This window comes from Dendrobates tinctorius, unplaced genomic scaffold, assembly GCF_039654945.1.
Source record: "Dendrobates tinctorius isolate UK_male_01 unplaced genomic scaffold, ASM3965494v1 ptg000143l, whole genome shotgun sequence".
Classification (NCBI taxonomy): domain Eukaryota; kingdom Metazoa; phylum Chordata; class Amphibia; order Anura; family Dendrobatidae; genus Dendrobates; species Dendrobates tinctorius.
In genome coordinates this window covers 37037488-37057122 of record NW_027361810.1, presented here as the reverse complement: position 1 = coordinate 37057122, position 19635 = coordinate 37037488, and the positions used below count along the sequence as shown (strand labels likewise).

General features: G+C 42.6%; 1 protein-coding gene across 3 annotated transcripts in view; it reads right to left on the bottom strand.

Moving 5' to 3' along the window:
- LOC141049368 (sodium channel protein type 2 subunit alpha-like) overlaps nt 1-19635 on the bottom strand; it is a 263234-nt gene that overhangs the window by 23422 nt on the left and 220177 nt on the right. For all 3 annotated transcript variants that reach the window (XM_073545767.1, XM_073545765.1, XM_073545766.1), the window contains 5 exons: nt 15071-15244; nt 11183-11305; nt 7229-7504; nt 3969-4022; nt 798-939 (listed from right to left, as the gene is read on the bottom strand). In XM_073545767.1, the coding sequence (XP_073401868.1) occupies nt 798-939; nt 3969-4022; nt 7229-7504; nt 11183-11305; nt 15071-15244 (769 nt within the window). The remainder of the gene's footprint in view (nt 1-797; nt 940-3968; nt 4023-7228; nt 7505-11182; nt 11306-15070; nt 15245-19635) is intronic.

The following is a 19635-nucleotide window of genomic DNA, read 5'->3' as shown; positions in this document are numbered from 1 at the left end:
GTTAAAGCATGGCACGAGGAACATTCTAATGAAGTTGAGCATCTCATCTGGCCCCCACAATCCCCAGACCGCAACATTATTGAGCATTTATGGTCGATTTTAGAGATTCAAGTTAAACGTCGATTTCCGCCGCCATCGTCGCTCAAAGAACTGCAGGGTGTTTTAACTGAAGAATGGGCTAAAATTCCTTTGGAAACAATTCACACCTTGTATGAATCCATACCTCGGAGAATTGGGGCTGTAATCGCCTCAAAAGGTGGACCTACACCATAATGAACTAACTTTTGTTGATGTCTCCAGGTGTTTCCATTATTTTGTCCAACCCCTGTATATCTCTAAGTATCTTTTTGCATCCTTTAACTTGTTTGTCCAAAGCAGCGATCTCTTCTTTAAACTTTTTGGACTATCTCATGACAACCCAAGAATAATAATGACCTAGAGGCCTTCACCGATGAGGAATAAACTCAGATTCCTCATGAATGCTGCCATAATCTGGTGTCTGGCAATGCATCATGTTTGCAGCAGGTAATAACAGTGAAATATGCTCGATTAGGTACTAAAGACATTTGTAGTAAAGAGGGTAAATAATTCTGAGACTGTTGTAATCAGGAAAGTTGTCTCTTTGTGATGAATTTGGAGGAACCACTTGTTCGGATATTTAAATTGTTCTTGCTTCATTTTTTAACTGCAAACAGCAGAAAAATCTAGCTAATAAACCTTATAAACTGTAGAGGTGGAATATTTTTGATTGCAGCTATAGATAGATATATAATCTCCAGCTCCATGGCAATTAATACTTATCTTCCTCTTCTGCTGATTGAAGTTATCTATGATAACACCAATGAATAGATTCAAGGTGAAGAAGGCGCCGAATATTATGAAGACTACGAAGTATAAATACATGTAATAATTGTACTCATATTTGGGTTGCAGGTCTTTCTATGTAAAAAAAAAGAAGTATACATAATTAATATACTGTTACAGAATCAGCACACACAGATTCACACATACGTATGAGAAACAACATTTAATGGTGCATCTGATCCAAGGTGTGACACTGGTCTGATAAACCAAAACAAACCAACATTGATTAAAAAATTATTAAAAAACACAAGAACAAAACAAAATGTTACTGCAAGAACAAAACCTTAATAATCTGTAAATGTAGATTGTGAGCCGTCGCGGGCAGGGTCCTCTCTCCTCCTGTACCAGTCATGACCAGTGTTGTTTAAGATTACTGGACTTGTTTTTTATTATGTACACCCCTCCTCACATGTAAAGCGCCATGGAATAAATGGCGCTATAATAATAAATAATAATAATAATGTACAGTGCATTAAAGTGCAACCAGAAAGGTTGTGTGCAACATAGATATTTGGGTCTTCTCTTGTAAGAGCTGTGCTCTGAGTCAAAGAGTTTTCTTCCCCTTTTCTCTCATGCCGTTCATGCAAACACTGTATAGGAAGCTGTGGCTGCATCCCCCTCCTCTATGTATTGTTTTAAGCCCCCGTTACACACTGCGATATCGCTAGCAATATCGCTGTTAAGTCACCGATTTTGTGACGTAGCAGCGATATTGCTAACGATATCGCTACATGTGATACTTACCTCCGACCGGCTCCCCCGTTGGTTATCGCTGGTCGCGCGAGAAGGTCCTGGATCATTTCTCGTCATCAGCTTCCTGCGGCGCTTCCTGCTGTGACGACGAGCGACGCGTGGATGCGGGCGGGAGGATGTCAGGATCGCCGCGTCTGACAGGTAAGTTGCGACCCCCGACCCCTGCTATGTCGCTGGTGAGATCAGCGACCACTTAGCGATGCACCAGCGATCCATATCGTTGTCGGGATCGCTGGTGCATCGCTATGTGTAACGGTACCCTTACATTCAATGATATTTTTGGAGATATCTGCTCTCTGCTGTGCTGTCACACACTAATCTCTGCTGTGCTGTCACACACTAATCTCTGCTGTGCTGTCACACACTAATCTTCACTACGGTGTTGTCACACACTAATCTTCACTACGGTGCTGTCACACACTAATCTTCACTACGGTGCTGTCACACACTAATCTTCACTGCTGTGCTGTCCTACACTAATCTTCACTACGGTGCTGTCACACACTAATCTTCACTACGGTGCTGTCACACACTAATCTTCACTACGGTGCTGTCACACACTAGTCTTCACTGCTGTGCTGTCACACACTAATCTTCTTTGCTGGGCTGTCACACACTAATCTTCTTTGCTGTGCTGTCACATACTAATCTTCTTTGCTGTCTTGTAATCTTTTACCCTGCTGAGCGGTCATATTCACTGCTGTGCTACTCACTGTGATGTTACACACTATCCGCACAGCTTCTTCAGTGTTTTATGGCTTTCTTTCTCTGTTCTATGGTCAAGCTGTGACATCCTCTCACTATCCAGATTCACCCCAAAATGGCTACTACCTTCCCTCCTTCTGTTTTTATACAGGCTGATTGGCTGATCTGAATCATGTGATGTGATAGCTACAAGGGATTTTGGGGAAGGTTGCCCGGCCGTGCTTGGTTATGTGATGTTCTCTGGCTGATGCAATCTTCTGCAATGTGTAAAATGTGATTTTAGCTGCATCTCATGAATTGAGTTTTGCTGAGTTCTTGAAAATTTGACACCAATTTTTTAAGAATCTAATCGATTCACTCCTCTCAAGTATTTACAAACTTACTAATAGGGAAATTACTATAATTAAAAATGAATATCTATGCAATGGTCGGACCCCTACAACCTTGAGAACGGAGCTCTGAACTGTCCCATTGAATTGGAGCCGTGGACCCGTGGCCATACACGCACGTGACCTCAGCTCAATTAATTCTCTTTGATTTTGTAGGTTATAACCAAGTGCAGCAATCTATGGATTTTAGAGCCCCATTCCCAGCATTCTAGGAGTCAGACCTGCACCGATGGGAATAACACTTTAATTCTTTGTATATATTAAATATTTGCCCTGTAAATTGTACAGTTTTGGCAAACCAATATAAATTTTCTGACTTTTATGCAATGGGTATTTACATCATATCATAAGAGGGTTACAAAAAATGAATATGATTATAAAAACGTCACAAAGTGTGAGTCTCACATATGCTGAAGTTTTACTAGAACTAAATAAGTAAAATCAATTTGTTATCTAATATATAAAGCTCAAGTGTGTGTATGTATGTATGTATGTGTGTGTGTGTGTGTGTGTGTGTGTGTGTATGTCCGGGATTGGCATCCGCACCGTCGCAGCTACAGCTACAAAATTTGGCACAGTCACACGTCTGGACCCCGAGAGCGTCCTAGGCTATGTTGTGAGGCGAAATTTTAACCCCGCGCGTTCCAATTCACCAAACAATTTTGCCCCTGTCTGCATACTGGGGAAAAAGTGTGTGCGCGTCAAGCCCCGCCACTCATTATGATGTCATAATGCCCCTATCTACATAATGGAGAAAGTGTGTGCATATCAAGCCCCGCCCCTCATTATGATGTCATAATGGTTGACCATGGGATGGAGGATGTGTGATGGGTATATGGGCACTGGACTATGGGATGGAGGATATGTATGATGGGTATATGGGCACGGGACTATGGGATGGAGGATGTGTGATGGGTATATGGGCATGGGACTATGGGATGGAGGATATGTATGATGGGTGTATGGGCACGGGACTATGGGATGGAGGATATGTATGATGGGTATATGGGCATGGGACTATGGGATGGAGGATGTGTGATGGGTATATGGGCATGGGACTACAGGATGGAGGATGTGTGATGGGTATATGGGCACGGGACTATGGGATGGAGGATATGTGATGGGTATATGGGCACGGGACTATGGGATGGAGGATAATTATAGTTTGTTATAACTAACCACAGTTAGTTACAATGCCCGGGCAGCGCCGGGCTCTTCAGCTAGTTTATTTATAAAACACAATTTTTTTGTACTCACTTCTCTTGCATCCACAGCTGCGTACATAATAGGCGTCCATCCTTTAAAAGTGGCCTTTAAAAAAAGCAAACATTTTAGGACTCCAAACTGATGCAAACTTGTAACAGCATTTGAAACATATTATTATAAAGTAAAACAGATTTTAGGAACTTCACATTAAACACTGGATGATGGTCTGTGTCTAGTTACGTCTGTACAACCCGCTCCCATCCATGTGCTGTCACCATACACTGCATACCTTTTTACGAATCAGGTGCATCTGCAAAAGAGGCGTGCGCCACCATGCACCTCGCCAAAAATCTTACTCCAGTGAGTGACTGGAGTAAGATTTCTGGAATAAGCTACACCACAACTAGACAAACATCACGCCTCCATAATGCTGCCAAACTGGTGTGAAAACTCCTAAAGTCACAACATTTTTGCAAGACTCAGCATTGTGCAAAAAATTTTGCATCTTTTCAAACTGATTTATACCAGAATTCTGGTGTAATCGCTTTGATGAATTGAGGCCTAGTGTTAAAAAAAAAAAAGAACTGAAAAAAAAATAAGATTGACGGTGGTCACAAGCCTCAGGTATCAGGTAATTTGTAGCATCTTCTTCAGCTGGGGTAGCTAATGCACCCTGTAAGACCACCCAGCAGGTCAGCCCTGGTCGTCTGGTCGTGCTGTCTGAACTGTGTGAAAACTTAGAAAAAGAAAGTTTAGAACCCAAGTTCTCAGAAGCTACACACTAGAGATCCCTGGCAGGATACATACAGTGCTCTCTCAAGTTATGCTTCTGTTCTGACATTACTGATTTGATAGATTGATTTTGCCAGGATTCCTCTATTATACAATAAAGTGTTGTTACCATCTTTATAAATGGGTATAGGTAAATAGTGCATGTAAATAAAGCAATTTTGCAAGTGGCTGCTTATTGAATTTTTTAGCAGTTCTTAAGATATTAACACTTTTCTTTTGTCTGCCTTGGAGACAGACCACTGCTGCTAGACAGCATAACATGAGCAGTGCTTATGAGCTCTTTTCTATTGAGCTTGTCAGCACTGAACAGGATCTCCTGATTAGGTTTAGTCCTCCATTAGAAGTCCATTTAGAACAGTTAGCTACTATCATAGACTCCTCTCAGGGCTCATTCTCGCTTGCATATAAAAATATACATCAGATTCAGATGTTTGTACAATATGGATGCTTTTTTTTCACACTCTGTTCCATTTCTTTGGTCATATTATGCCCACTATTGCTCCATATATTACGTATTGTTTTTATTAGTGACCAGCTGAAGAGCCCGGCGCTGCCCGGGCATAGTAGCTAACTACGGTTAGTTATAACAAATTATAGTGATTATATATATATATATATATATAAAGCTGAGTGTAGAGCCCCGCCCACTCCGCATAGCCACATTCACTATAATATCCCACATCATCCCGTCAGCCAGAGCTACCGGACTACTACCCCTAATATCCAACATCGTCCCATCAGCCAGTGCCACCGGACTACTAATATCCCACATCATCCCATTAAAGCCACAGGACTACTACCCCTAATATCCCACATCATCCCATCAGCCAGAGCCACCGGACAACTACCACTAATATCCCACATGATCCTGTCACAGCCGCCAGACTACGACCCCTAATATCCCACATCATACCGTCAGAGACACCGGACTACTACCCCTAATATCCAACATCATCCCATCAGCCAGAGCCACCGGACTACTACCCCTAATATCCCACATCATCCCGTCAGCCTGGGGTCAGAACCAGAGCGCTGAGTGGAACGGTCCTAACTTCCATACCAGAGATCCCTTTAAGAGAAGTCTGGGGTCAGAACCAGAGCGCTGGATGGATTTGCCCTGACTCCTGACTTGCATACCAATGATCCCTTTAATAGAACCCTGGGGTCAGAATCAGAGCGCTGAGGGATTTGCCCTAACTTCCGTAAAGGAGATCCCTTTAAGAGAGCCTGGGTTCAGTACCAGAGCATTTGAAGGCAATTGCCCTGACTTCCATACCGAGGATCCCTTTAAGAGAGGCATGGGGTCAGAATCAAAGCACTGGATGGATTTGCCCTGCCTTCCATACCGGAGATCCCCTTAAGAAAGGCCTGGGGTCAGTACCAAAACGCTGAGTGGATTTGCCCTAATTTGCATACCATTGATCCACGGGAGGGGGGGATTCATTTTTGTCATGTGCTCTGTGCTCCTTTCTGGGGGACAGACAATGGCTGGGAGCTTATGTTCCTGGGGATGCTAGATTTCTCCCACCATGTCAGTGTCTGCTGAGGTGTTGTCATGCAGTGAGAAAACTGTTGGTCATAGCAACCAATCACAGCTCAGCTACTTTTAACCAGCTCTGGTGAAATGAGAGATGCTTAGTGATTGTTTGCAAGGAAAACTGTTGATCATAGCAACCAATCAGAGCTGAGCTTCTTTTGAACAGCTCTGGGGAAATGAAAGATGCTTCGTGATTGGTTGGTGATACACACATACGTACATACATTCATTTTTATATATTGAGATGAGTGATCGTGCTGGGATAAGGTTATCCGAGCATGCTCAGGTGCTATTCGAGTGTTTTTGGCACGCTCGAAAAATATGTTCTAGTCCCGGCGCGAAAAACACCAAAAAAGACTAAGTTAGATAAAAACAATTAGCAGGCAGGCAAAGGTACTTACCTGTCTGGGCCACAGAACAAATGCACTAACAAGGTGCAGCGGACCCATTAAGATGGCACAGGTGCAAAAATACCTGATGAGGCAGCCAGCCTCCAATCAGGACATGGCGGCTTGGTATGATAATGCACAAAAAATGTAATCTGTATGTGGCAGTGTTCACACAGAAAATGCAAAGCATCCGGCTGAACCTATTAGTGACGCCCATACTATTAGATCAGGCGGGCCAGCCAGTGCTAAAAATGCATGCCGTGTGAACAGAGGCCACAGTTTACAGAGCCATCTTGGCCCAGCACCTGTATGTCTCGTGGGAGTTCGACAGCCGCAACACATGCAGGGATTACCTAACAACCAGGGAATCACCGCATGTGTTGCGGCTGCTAGATAAACATGCAGCCAAGGGGACTAGAGTATATTTTTCTAGCACGTCGATTTTTCGAATACTCGGATAACTTCTTATCCCAGCACGTTTGCTCATCACTGTTTTTCATCCTTATTTGTTCTATTTTTTTTTTTGTTAAAGGAAACATAAAAAAGGGAAGCATATAAAAAAAGAACAAATATTAGAAGGATAAGCTACTTACCACTTGAAGTAAAGCCAGGTAACCTGCTCCGACATGATCAAAATTCACTTTCACATTCTCCCATATAGCACTCTTGTTTCCAAGCTCTTTACATTGGGACACATTATTCACTTCAAAGATTTGAAAATTTTCACCGGTCGTAGTATTAATACAGTGATAATACTTTCCTGCAAAAAGGTTCACTCCCATTATGCTGAAAATCAACCAAAATATTAGGCAGACCAGCAGCACGTTCATGATAGATGGAATAGCCCCCATCAGCGCATTTACCACCACCTAAAATTTAAGAAAATTAACATCAATAAATTTGTTAATTAAACAGGAAACTATCACAAAACCAATTTACCAGACCATTTGTATTTTCACACATGGAAAAACTACTGATGTTGCCAAAAACAGATTTCAAATGGAAACTGGTTAAAAATTGGATGAATTTTCAACCAAACTGACAACTAATGGACAGGCTACTTTAGAATTTGTATTTCAAGATTATTTGTATTTTTATTTTAATAAAAGTACTTAAGGGAACCTGAGAGCTGACTCATACTTCGCAAACCACGAGCATCAAGAATCAGAGTCTGGCTGTGGTGTTGTAGCAGAGTATGAACCATTATGAAACACTGCGGCATTTCGGGGAAAACATGGTTGGGTATGGATGAGGGACCATCAGTGATGAGCGAGTATACTCGTTGCTTGGGTTTTCCCGAGCATACTCAGGTGGTCTCCGAGTATTTGGAAGAGCTCGGAGATTTAGTTTCTGTCGCCGCAGCAGCATGATTTGCGGCTACTTGAGAGCCTAAATACATGCGGCGATTTCCTGTTTGTTAGGCAATTCCCACATGTATTCAAGCTGTCAAGTAGCCGCAAATCATGCTGCTGCGGCGACAGAAACTAAATCTCCGAGCTCTTCCAAATACTCGGAGACCACTCGAGCAACGGGCATACTCGCTCATCACTAGGGACCATGCATCTAAGATGACTAGTCCAAGGCAGGCCCCTGGTGAAGTTTCCCCGCCCGAACACTGCGACTGACAAGTCTCACATTATAAACGCACATAAGGAGAGAGTGGTCGGTCTGAAGGAAAGTCTGAAAGGCAAAATCTACTAGAGACATGCCTCGGACTAGTCATCTGCGACAAATAATACCTGATCGTCTTGCACTGTTTCAGAGTAAAATTATGCAGACATGCTGTCCAAGGTTCAGGCAGCATGAATCTGCTTTAACGTTATCTTTAAATATAGTCCCAGTAATTGAGTGAAGATGAGACATAAATGTGGCAGGGGTAAACTTATTTTATTTATTTAGCACTATTGTATTTCACCACACTTTGCACACATGATCATGAGTGATGAGCAAATGTGCTCAGATAAGGTGTTATCTGAGCATGCTCATGTGCTATCCAAGTGACTTCGGCGTGCTCGAAAAATATGTTCAAGTCCCTGCATCTGCATGTCTTACGACTGTGCCAGCCGCAACATTCAGAGATTGCCTGTTTGTTAGGCAAACGCTACAGACCTGCAGGCACGTGGACTCGAACCTATTATTTGCGCACAGGAAAGTCACTTGGTTAGCACCCGAGCATGCTTGGATAATACCTTTTTGTGTTTGCTCAGCACTAGTTATCAATCTAAATCCCTTACCACTATGAATGTGAGAGGAAACCAGTGCACTCGGAGGAGGCACACACAAACATGGGGAGGAAATACAAACTCATTGCAGATGTTGTTCTCGGTGGGATTTAACACAGGACCTCAGCGCTGCAAAGCAACAGTGCTAACCACCGAGCCACCGTGCTCTCCTAAACTGTTTAGGGTTACCTAATAGCAACCTGTAGGCTGTAGGTCTTCAAATGGCCATCCTGGGGTTCAGTTTCAGTGTATACATGGACTCAAGTGAACTACACCTACAGTAGATCCTCATGGATCGGGTCACCTGACTCTGGCAACCTGTCATATGACCACAGAACAGGTTGTCATTGGACCCTGCCCCAGTACAAGATACTAGAAGAATGATCTGTACTCCCTGAAGATCACATAGTAATTGTATTGTGTTAATAAGTGTACTGGAAAACTATTGCTAACTACGGAGGTTTTTTGGTAAGGGTTAACAGTTAGTTGGACATTCAGAGAGGGGCTTAAGCTATATCAGGGGCTGTTGAGGCCTAGTTAATGAGAAAGTTTATAGTTACAGCAGAAGTGAGCATCAGTCAGACAGAAAACAACTTCTATCAACCAACGGATTCCTAATTTTTTTATTTTTCATATATTTTTAATGTGCGCTTTATTATGATTGTGATAACACTTACATTGTCTACGGTTGTAAAATATGTGTTTTTGTTGAATAATTTTTTAACATTACTTTTGAATTATTTTTTTTTTAAATGTTTGATTTCATAAGTAGAATTTCAATTTAGGTTTTTATACCATATGCCGTGTACTCTTTCTTAGTTATTATTATTTATTTTTAAAGAATTATTGATTCCATGATGCCGTTACATGTGAAAAAATAAATATAAACTGATGCAATGTTATAATAGCATGTAGTATTATAAACTGAAATAGATTTTAGAAATTTCTCATTAAATATTGGATGATGGGCTACGTGGTAATTTCCCTCCCATGATGCCATTTCAATACACATGGTCACGTGCCGACTAGATGTGCACGACCTCACAAATCAGGGACTTGCCGCTCCCAGTGCTAGGACCAGATAGTCCTCACAGTGCGCAGTACATGCACTGTGAGGATTTACAAGTCTGCAGTCACATAGAGTGTGACTTGTATCCCAAGGTTGGCCATCCCCTTTGATTACACTTGCACACAGTTTTTGAAGGACCTCAGCAGAGTCAGCAGGGAGGTTGTTCACAACATTTTGGAAAGCTAAACACAGATCTTCTGTGGACAAAGGCTTGTGCAAATCCTTCTCTCAATACCGGAAACATGGATTTTTGTGAGTACTCACCGTAAAATCCTTTTCTCCGAGACGCTCATTGGGGGACACAGGTACTGTGGCAGTAGCATACACCCACAGTACCTGTGTCCCCCAATGAGATGAAGGAGAAACATGGATTTTTGTGAGTACTCACCGTAAAATCCTTTTCTCTGAGATGCTCATTGGGGGACACAGGTACTATGGGTGTATGCTACTGCCACAGTACCTGTGTCCCCCAAAGAGACGAAGGAGAAAATAGTTATCATTCAATACCATCAGGGAGGAGTCTGATTGGCTCACAATTAATCTTTCGCACGACAACCCCAAACATACAACCAATGTCATTAAGAATTTTTTTTGGCGCAAAGGAGAACAAGGATGTCTTAGAAGTGACGATTTGGCCCCCACAGAGCCCTGATCTTACATCATAAAGTCTGTCTGGGACTACATAAAGACACAGAAGGATTTGCAAAAGCGACATCCAAAGAAGATCTGTGGTATGTTCTCCATGATGTTTGGAACAATCTTTCTCATGAGTTCCTTTAAAAACTGTGTAGAATTGATGCTTTGATGCTGTTTTGACGGCAAAGGGTGGTCAAATATTGATTGTATTTAGATTTCCCTTCTGTTCATTCACTTTGAATTTTAATTGTTAAAAATAAACTATTATCACTTCTATTATTTAAAGCATTCCTACTTGTCAACATTTTTCCACACCTGCGTGAAACTTTTGTACAGTACTGTGTAATTAGTTATTAGAGTCTTCTAGGTTAGACAGGATATTCTCTTAGGTTCTCATATATTAATTCCATATGTACAATTTCATCAGCAGATATGTCACTAAAGCTGCTTCCCCCAGTGATGCCATTTGATCATGAAGGAGTTTACCAGTGGGGCCTTCATCAAGTTCAACTGATTTTTGGTGGGCTTAGCAAGGACATGACACCATTAAAAAACATTTTATGGAATGGCCATGATAATGCAAACTAATTGAATTCATTTACTTTAGGATGTAAACTTACCCTCATTCCTTCAAAGCGTGACAATGCCCTCAGGGGTCTCAAAGCCCTTAATGTTCTTAGTGATTTAATCGGCCCTAATTCCGAGAATCCCATTAAACTGGCTATAAGGCTAACCAAAGATATCTGTTAAAGAGAGATATAACAGTTGTAAGTATGAAATAATGGTACAGTTTGCTAATGTTTTAAAGTAGGAGCAGCAAACAGTGTAATTTTATAAATGGCTAGTGTTTAAGGGTTAAACGACCCGGGGGAGCCAAAGGGGGAGTGTGAATCCAGTAGTGGAGCCCAGCTTGAAATAGTTTGTAAAATTAATCATATTTCACCTTATTTGCCTTCTTTGTATCTTTCATGCTCTATAAATTTTCAGACCCTTTGCTCAGACACTTGTATTTAAGTCACATGCTGTCCATTTCCTTGTGTTCCTCCTTGAGATGGTTCTACTCCTTCATTGGAGTCCAGCTGTGTTTAATTAAACTGATAGGACTTGATTTGTAAAGTCACACACCTGTCTATATAAGACCTCACAGCTCACGGTGCATGTCAGACCAAATGAGAATCATGAGGTCAAAGGAACTGGCCAAGGAGCTCAGAGACAGAATTGTGGCAAGGCACAGGTCTGGCCAAGGTTACAAAAGAATTTCTGCAGTACACAAGGTTCCTAAGAGCACAGTGGCCTCCATAATCCTTAAATGGAAGAAGTTTGGGACCACCAGAAATCTTCCTAGACCTGGCCGTCCAGCCAAACTGAGCAATCATGGGAGAATAGCCTTGGTGAGAGGTAAACAAGGACCCCAAGATCACTGTGTCTGAGCTTCACAGATGCAGTAGAGATGGGAGAAAGTTCCACAAAGTCAACTATCACTGCAGCCCTCCATCAGTCGGGCCTTTATGGCAGAGTGGCCCGAAGGAAGCCTCTCCTCAGTGCTAGACATATGAAAGCCCGCATAGAGTTTGCTAAAAAACACATGAAGGACTCCCAGACTATGAGAAATAAGCTTCTCTGGAGTGATGAGACAGATAGAACTTTTTGGGGATAATTCTAAGTGGTATGTGTGGAGAAAACCAGATACTGCTCATCACCTCCCCAATACAATCCCAACAGTGAAACATGGTGGTGGCAGCATCATGCTATGGGGGTGTTTTTCAGCTGCAGGGACAGGATGACTGGTTGCAATTGAAGAAAACATGAACGCGGCCAAGTACAGAGATATCCTGAATGAAAACCTCTTCCAGAGTGCATTGGACCTCAGACATGGCTGAAGGTTCACCTTCCAACAAGACAATGACCCAAAGCACAGCGCTAAGATAACATAAAATGAGTGGCTTCAGAACAACTCTGTGACCATTCTTGACTGGCCCAGCCAGAGCCCTGACCTAAACCCAATTGAGCATCTCTGGAGAGACCTGAAAATGGCTGTCCAGCAACGATCACCATCCAACCTGATGGAACTGGAGAGGATCTGCAAGGAAGAATGGCAGAGGATCCCCAAATCCAGGTGTGAAAAACTTGTTGCATCATTCCCAAGAAGACTCATGGCTGTACTAGCTCAAAAGGTGCTTCTACTCAATACTGAGCAAAGGGTCTGAATACTTATGACCATGTGATATTTCAGTTTTTATTTTTTAATAAATTTTCAAAAATTTCCACATTTCTGTTTTTTTCAGCCATGATGGGGTGCAGAGTGTACAGTAATGAGAAAAAAAAGAACTTTTTTGAATTTACCAAACGGCTGCAATGAAACAATGAGTGAATAATTTAAAGGGGTCTGAATACTTTCCGTACCCACTGTTCATAGTTATATTCTAAAACATTACTAAGAAACCAATTATCACAGTACAGATATTTCATTCACATGGCGAGCTATTTGGTCTCATCTTGATTGAATTCATTATACTGTAAATTACAAAATCTTTTGATGCAAGGAGCTGTTGTTTGATATTCCAATCCTTATAACGTGCCAAAACTTAGACAAAATAGGAATATTATAAACAAAATTACTGGTAATCTTCTGTTTCTGTTCTGTTAAGTCTTTGTATACAGTACACAACAATAGCATTTTATCAATGATGGATTTAAAGTGGAATCTGCCACCAGATTTATGGATTTATGTACGAAGGGACAGAGACTCTTATTCCAATGTTGGGTTATTTACTGGGTATTTTTCTGTAGTTTTGGTAAAATCACTTTTTTATCTGCTGCAGCTCTGCTAGTCTTCTCAATAATGAGCTAAGACTAAAAGCCCCGTCCACACAACGACTCACCAGCGATCCCGACAACGATATCAACGTGTCAGGATCGCTGGTGAGTCGCTACATGATCGCTGGTGAGCTGTCAAACAGACAGCTTCACCAGCGATCAGCACAGCCACGCCAAGCGCGCGGCGTCGCTGTGTTCGTTAGTTTCCAGCGCGCTGATGCAGGGAGCTGGTAACTAACGTACACATCTGGTTTCTAAGGGACGCACGTCCCTTGGATACACGATGTGTACGCTAGTTACCAGCTGATCGCTGGTCTCCCGCCTGTCACACGCAGCGATGCGTGCTGGCCAGCGGAAGACCAGCGATGGAAGAAATGTCCAGAGGTTTCCAAGAGCGATCAGCGATACCGGCAGGGGGGCCGGTCGCTGATCGCTGTCACACACAGCGATCTCGCTGGTGAGATCGCTGTTGTGTCACAAAACTTGTCACTCAGCAGCGATCTCGCTAGCGAGATCGCTATGTGTGACGGTGCCCTAACACCATTTATTGACAGCAGCATATGAAATGCATAGGCAGGAAACTGCCCATCAATGGTGGGTGGTGGAGATAGCTATAAAACTTGAATATCAAAGATTACATAGGGAACTTTTACTGAAAAGACTAGCAGAGCTGCCACAGATAAAACTGTGATTTTAGCACAACCACAGCAAGAAGCCCAATAAGTGAAATACAGTTGGAATCAAGGTCTCGGCGCCTGTTTTATGCTGCTCTCAGATGCGGCAGCATAAAGCTTGTGATATCTTGTCTTTAATCCAATAGCAGTGACTAGACGTGAAGCAATGTGATGTCGGATTCCTAAAGATACTATATCAGTAACTGTTTACGTGCACAGACCTAAAGGATTGCAGTAGTTTGCAACTGGAGCAGAATTTTAATGGTAAGCTTTTTATTGTTTACCTATATTTTTTTTGCAAGTTTAAGCATAGATTTGAATAAACCTGAGAACAAAAGTTTCAGTTTTGTTGTTTCTATGAAAGATATTTGCAAAGATTTACTACGCAAGTTGTGCCAAAAAATGAAGTGCATAGTAAGTGAGAAATTTCTAAAGTACTTTAGAATTTTTTCCACCTAATCTAAAACAGTTTGGAAAAGTATTGTTAGGTTAAACATGAATGCAGCAAGGTAAAGTTGTAAAATGCACCAACAGCTTTTCTATAAGGCTGAGTGCAGACGTACTTTTTGGCCCTGCGGATTTCTTCCATTTTTCATGCGGATTTCTTCCATTTTTCATGCGGATTTCATGCGGTTTTTGTGCGGTTTTCCATCGCGGTTTTCCCCCTGCGGATTTGGTGACAGGGGAGATGGAAAACCGCACAAAAGAAGTAACATGCTGCGGATTTTGTTCCGCGGAAAAATCCGCAGCGTCTGCACAGCGTTTTTTTTTTTACATTGATTTTAAGGCTACTGTACATCACAATGCGGATATGCAACGTTTCTGCGCGGTAAAATCCGCTGCGGAACCCCTGCAAATCTGCATCGTGTGCACACAGCCTAAAACATTGTTGGATATGTAAAACAGTCATGAAGATCATGAGAAAGAGAACTGGTCTGTTTTATACAGGACTATTCTTCAATATTATTACATTTTAAGAAGATGCAAAAGCCATAGAGAATAAAACTGAAACCTTACGCCAACTATTACAAAATCCAGACAGCACCAGGCATTAGTGAAATATGTTGCAAATCCATATGCCACCCATTTCAGAAGCATTTCAGAGATAAAGATGTAAGTGAAGAGCTTGTCAGCGTATTCCAGTACTAATTTGATTGTTTTACGATTGTCTATGTAAATATCTTCAAATGCCTGTAAATATAATTAGCAAAGTGTCTGAGAATATAAAATGACTATGAACTTTAAGAAGGAAAATGTAAGAAAATCTAATAAACACCAAGACATAAACATATACAGTATATAATGTGACTGCAGACTTGTGAATAGTCATATCTCACACACTGCGCACACGCGGTCACGTGCCAACTAGACTGTATCCGGCCTCGCTCAATGCAAGTGTGGCGGCCGGATAGAGTCTAGCCAGAAGTATGCCAATCACATACCTACTGTAAGGTCACATTTGCCAGCACAAAAGAATTCTTACATCAGGTAGTGTGCGCGATGTGAGGATTCACAAGTCTGCAGTCACATAGACAAGCCTCTTTAAAGCTTTACATTGTGCCGTTCCAGTGATATTCCTCAGGGAAATTTTCTGATTCCTCTTATGGGGATTGTAAAAGGAACTTGTCAGGTTATAATCTGCAAATATAGGGTTAATCTGCAGGTTAGTAGCATTAGGATGGCATTCAGTCACAGTGTCATGATCCCAGTGCGGGTTTTTGAGCTGCACACCGGGGGTTAATGTCTGGAGCTCTGTGCAGGTTTTGACATGCACACTTGGGGTTAATGATTGTGGCCTCTTTCTGGTTCTGGGAGAGCTTCATAAACCTCTGGGTAGCTTCAATCCCTGCCAGTTATACTTTTGCCTTTGGCCTAGTGTGCTGACCCCCGTGTGCCTGTTTGTTGCTATAGCTTGTTTATATGGTTCTGACCCAATTCTGTTTCCTGTTGTGAGTTTGCCTGTTGATTTTGTACTGCGTTATTATCTGTGTATGACTCATTGCATGTGACCTGACTACTCTCTGCTCGCCCCTCTTGTACCTTGCAGCTATCTGTGTATGACTCATGGCATGTGACCTGACTACTCTCTGCTCGCCCCCTTTGGTACCCTACAGCTATCTCTGTGTGTGACTCATTGGCTACGTCCTGACTATTCTCCCTGTCTATGTCCCTGGGTAACTTTGTCTCGCAGTTACTCTGCTAGGAATTGTCTTGCAGCTCCTAGCTCTGTGGAGTTTAGGCCATGCCCCCAGCAGTCACGTGCTTCAGGTCCTGCAGCTCTGAAGTACGCATCTATTCGGTTGCTGCCCGCTCCACAGGTAGCTTTGAGCACTGTTTGCTTTACTCAGGACACGCGCACTGGCTCAGTGAGCAAGTTCAGTGCGGTGTCTTTGACATTATAACTGGCCTACAATTATTTTTTCTCTCCTCACTTCTGCAGCATGGACCCAATGTGTGCTTTATCTGAGCAGGTGAAAAGCTTGACTCAGTCACTGCAGAAGCTTAGTTTGGAACACCAAGCTCTGGCCCAGTCCCAACGGTGGGTTGAGGACTCAGTTCAGGGGGTACTTTCCGCAGGTTTCCAGCAGGTGGGGAATAGAGATGTCATTTTAATCCCACCTGAATCCCCGGTTAAATTGCCAGATATATTTTCTGGTAACAAGGATGAGTTCAGGGCATTTAAGGACGGCTGTAAGCTTTTTTTTTCTTTGAGACCCCGCTCCTCTGGGGATGAGAAACAGAGGGTGGGGCTGGTGATGTCCCTGCTTAGGGGATCCCCACAAGCCTGGGCGTTCTCGCTTTCCTCTTCTGCCCCTGAGAGAATGTCTGTGGATGCATTTTTTTGAAGCCTTAGGGCTTATTTATGATGAGCCTGACAGAGTGCGGTTGGCTGAGGACAAAGTGATGAGTGTCTGTCAGGGGGAGCACTCGGCCGAATGGTTCTGTACTGAATTCAGACGTTGGGCAGCGGAGATTTCCTGGAGTGATGCCGCCCTTCGGGGGCTGTTCCACAGAGGCCTGTGTGAACGTCTGAAGGATGCTTTGGCACTCCATCCTCCGCCTGACTCCCTGGAGAATGCCATGGTCCAAGCGGTTCGCATGGATCGCAGGCCGCGGGCTAGAGGCATTATGCAATGGGAAACGCCCTTATTCTTCAGTGGAGATGAGACCCAGGCTCTTCCTATGGCTATGGAGGTGAGCGCTGTCACCTGTGAGGGAAAGGAAAGAAGACGCCGCTGGGAAAAGCAGTTGTGCTTCTATTGTGGGAAATCTGGACATTGGAAGAAGGACTGCCCCTCCTGTCCGTCATCCTCCAAGATGGCGGGAAACGACTAGGTCTGGGTAGTAATCGAGGAGGCTACCCAGACCTTCAGGTACAATTTTCCTCAAGTGCAAAAATGGTGCTGCAGGTGGACTGGAACTTGGTTATGGTCCTGTTCAGACTACTGCTTTTATTGACTGCGGTTCGGCTGTGAACCTGATTGATACCAAGGTTATGACTCTTAATAAGATAGGGACAGTCAGGCTTCATGATCCTGTTAAACTTGTGGCAATTGACTCATCTCCTCTTAACCAAGACGGTATCTGTTGCAGGTCTGAACTTTTTTCTCTAAAAGTGGGTTCCACTCATGTGGAGAAACTAAGTTGTCTGGTGCTAGATAACTTGCCTGCAGGACTGGTACTGGGGATGCCTTGGCTTCAACGCCATAATCCTACCATTGATTGGGTTACAGGGGAAATCACTCAATGGGGATGCAATAATAAATGTGGTAACCGGGGACATCTTGTTAACGCTGTTAAATCCGTGTCTGTGTCGTCTGTCGATCTGGAAGGTATTCCGGAGTACCTGAAAGATTTCGAAGACGTGTTTTCCGAAAGTGAGGCTGAGGCGCTGCCACCGCATAGACCCTATGATTGTGCCATTGATTTAGTACCCGGAGCCAAGTTACCTAAGGCTCGATTGTTCAATTTGTCTGGGCCTGAGCGCCAAGCCATGAAGGAGTACATAGCTGAGAGTCTCCGCAAAGGGCATATCAGGCCTTCTGTGTCACCTGTGGCAGCAGGGTTCTTCTTTGTGAAGAAAAAAGATGGTGGTTTGCGGCCGTGCCTCGACTTTCGGGAACTGAACAAGATAACGGTAAGGAACTCTTACCCGCTTCCCCTCATCCCAGACTTATGTAACCAGTTAAGACACTAGAATGTCCTTAAGACTAATTTTGGCACTTCAAACACAATAATACACATAGGGGTAAAAAGAATTCACTAATTATCCCCAAAAGAAGCGAACCAGCAAACCATATATATAAAAAATATTATTTTATTGAATATCAAAAATATTCCAATTTTTATAAAAATTGCAGACTACATAATACTTTACTCATAACATACCCCAACGGGGAAAAATGCACAGACCATAAACACGGACAAATAATCCTTCTATAAATAATCATAATATCCCTGCACAATTAGTGGAATAAGACAAAAAAACGATATTATAACAATCCTAAAAAGGAAGCAATCTAACCTTGCCGTTATAAGGTGCCACTAAGGCATATAGTGTACAATCATAAGTCTCACTCTATGTATAGAAATTCAGGGTAAAAAAACCTTATATAATTACAGAGATGAGACACAGTGCCGGTACCATATAAAGCCGTCATATCGACATAGTCGGGGAGAAATAATCTAACCCCGCTGTCATAAAGCGCCAATACAACATACGTAGGCTAAAATAAACCTGTAACACGTAACTTATGATTGTACACTATATGCCTTAGTGGCGCCTTATAACAGCAAGGTTAGATTGCTTCCTTTTTAGGATTGTTATAATATCGTTTTTTTGTCTTATTCCACTAATTGTGCAGGGATATTATGATTATTTATAGAAGGATTATTTGTCCGTGTTTATGGTCTGTGCATTTTTCCCCGTTGGGGTATGTTATGAGTAAAGTATTATGTAGTCTGCAATTTTTATAAAAATTGGAATATTTTTGATATTCAATAAAATAATATTTTTTATATATATGGTTTGCTGGTCCGCTTCTTTTGGGGATAATTAGTGAATTCTTTTTACCCCTATGTGTATTATGTAACCAGTTAGCTGGGGCCCAATGGTTCTCCAAGTTAGATCTGCGGGAGGCCTACAATCTGATAAGGGTTCGGGAAGGGGACGAGTGGAAAACGGCATTCCTCACATCAGAAGGACTCTTTGAGAACCTGGTAATGCCATTTGGGTTAACTAATGCACCCGCTATTTTCCAAAATTTCATCAATGTTGTGTTTTCTGATCAGATAGGCCGTTTTGTTATTATTTATTTGGATGATATTTTGGTGTATTCCCCGGACAGTCAATCTCACTTGCAACATCTAAAGACAGTTCTCCAGAGACTCAGGGAGAACCAATTGTTTGCCAAATTGGAAAAAGGTTCGTTTTTTGTACAGGAGCAGTATTTTTTGGGGTTGATTGTGTCCTGTGAGGGGTTTCGTATGGATCCTAAGAAGGTGCTGGCGATCGCTGACTGGGTTCAGCCTCGAGATCTCAAGGGGCTCCAGCGCTTCTTAGGATTTGCGAACTATTACCG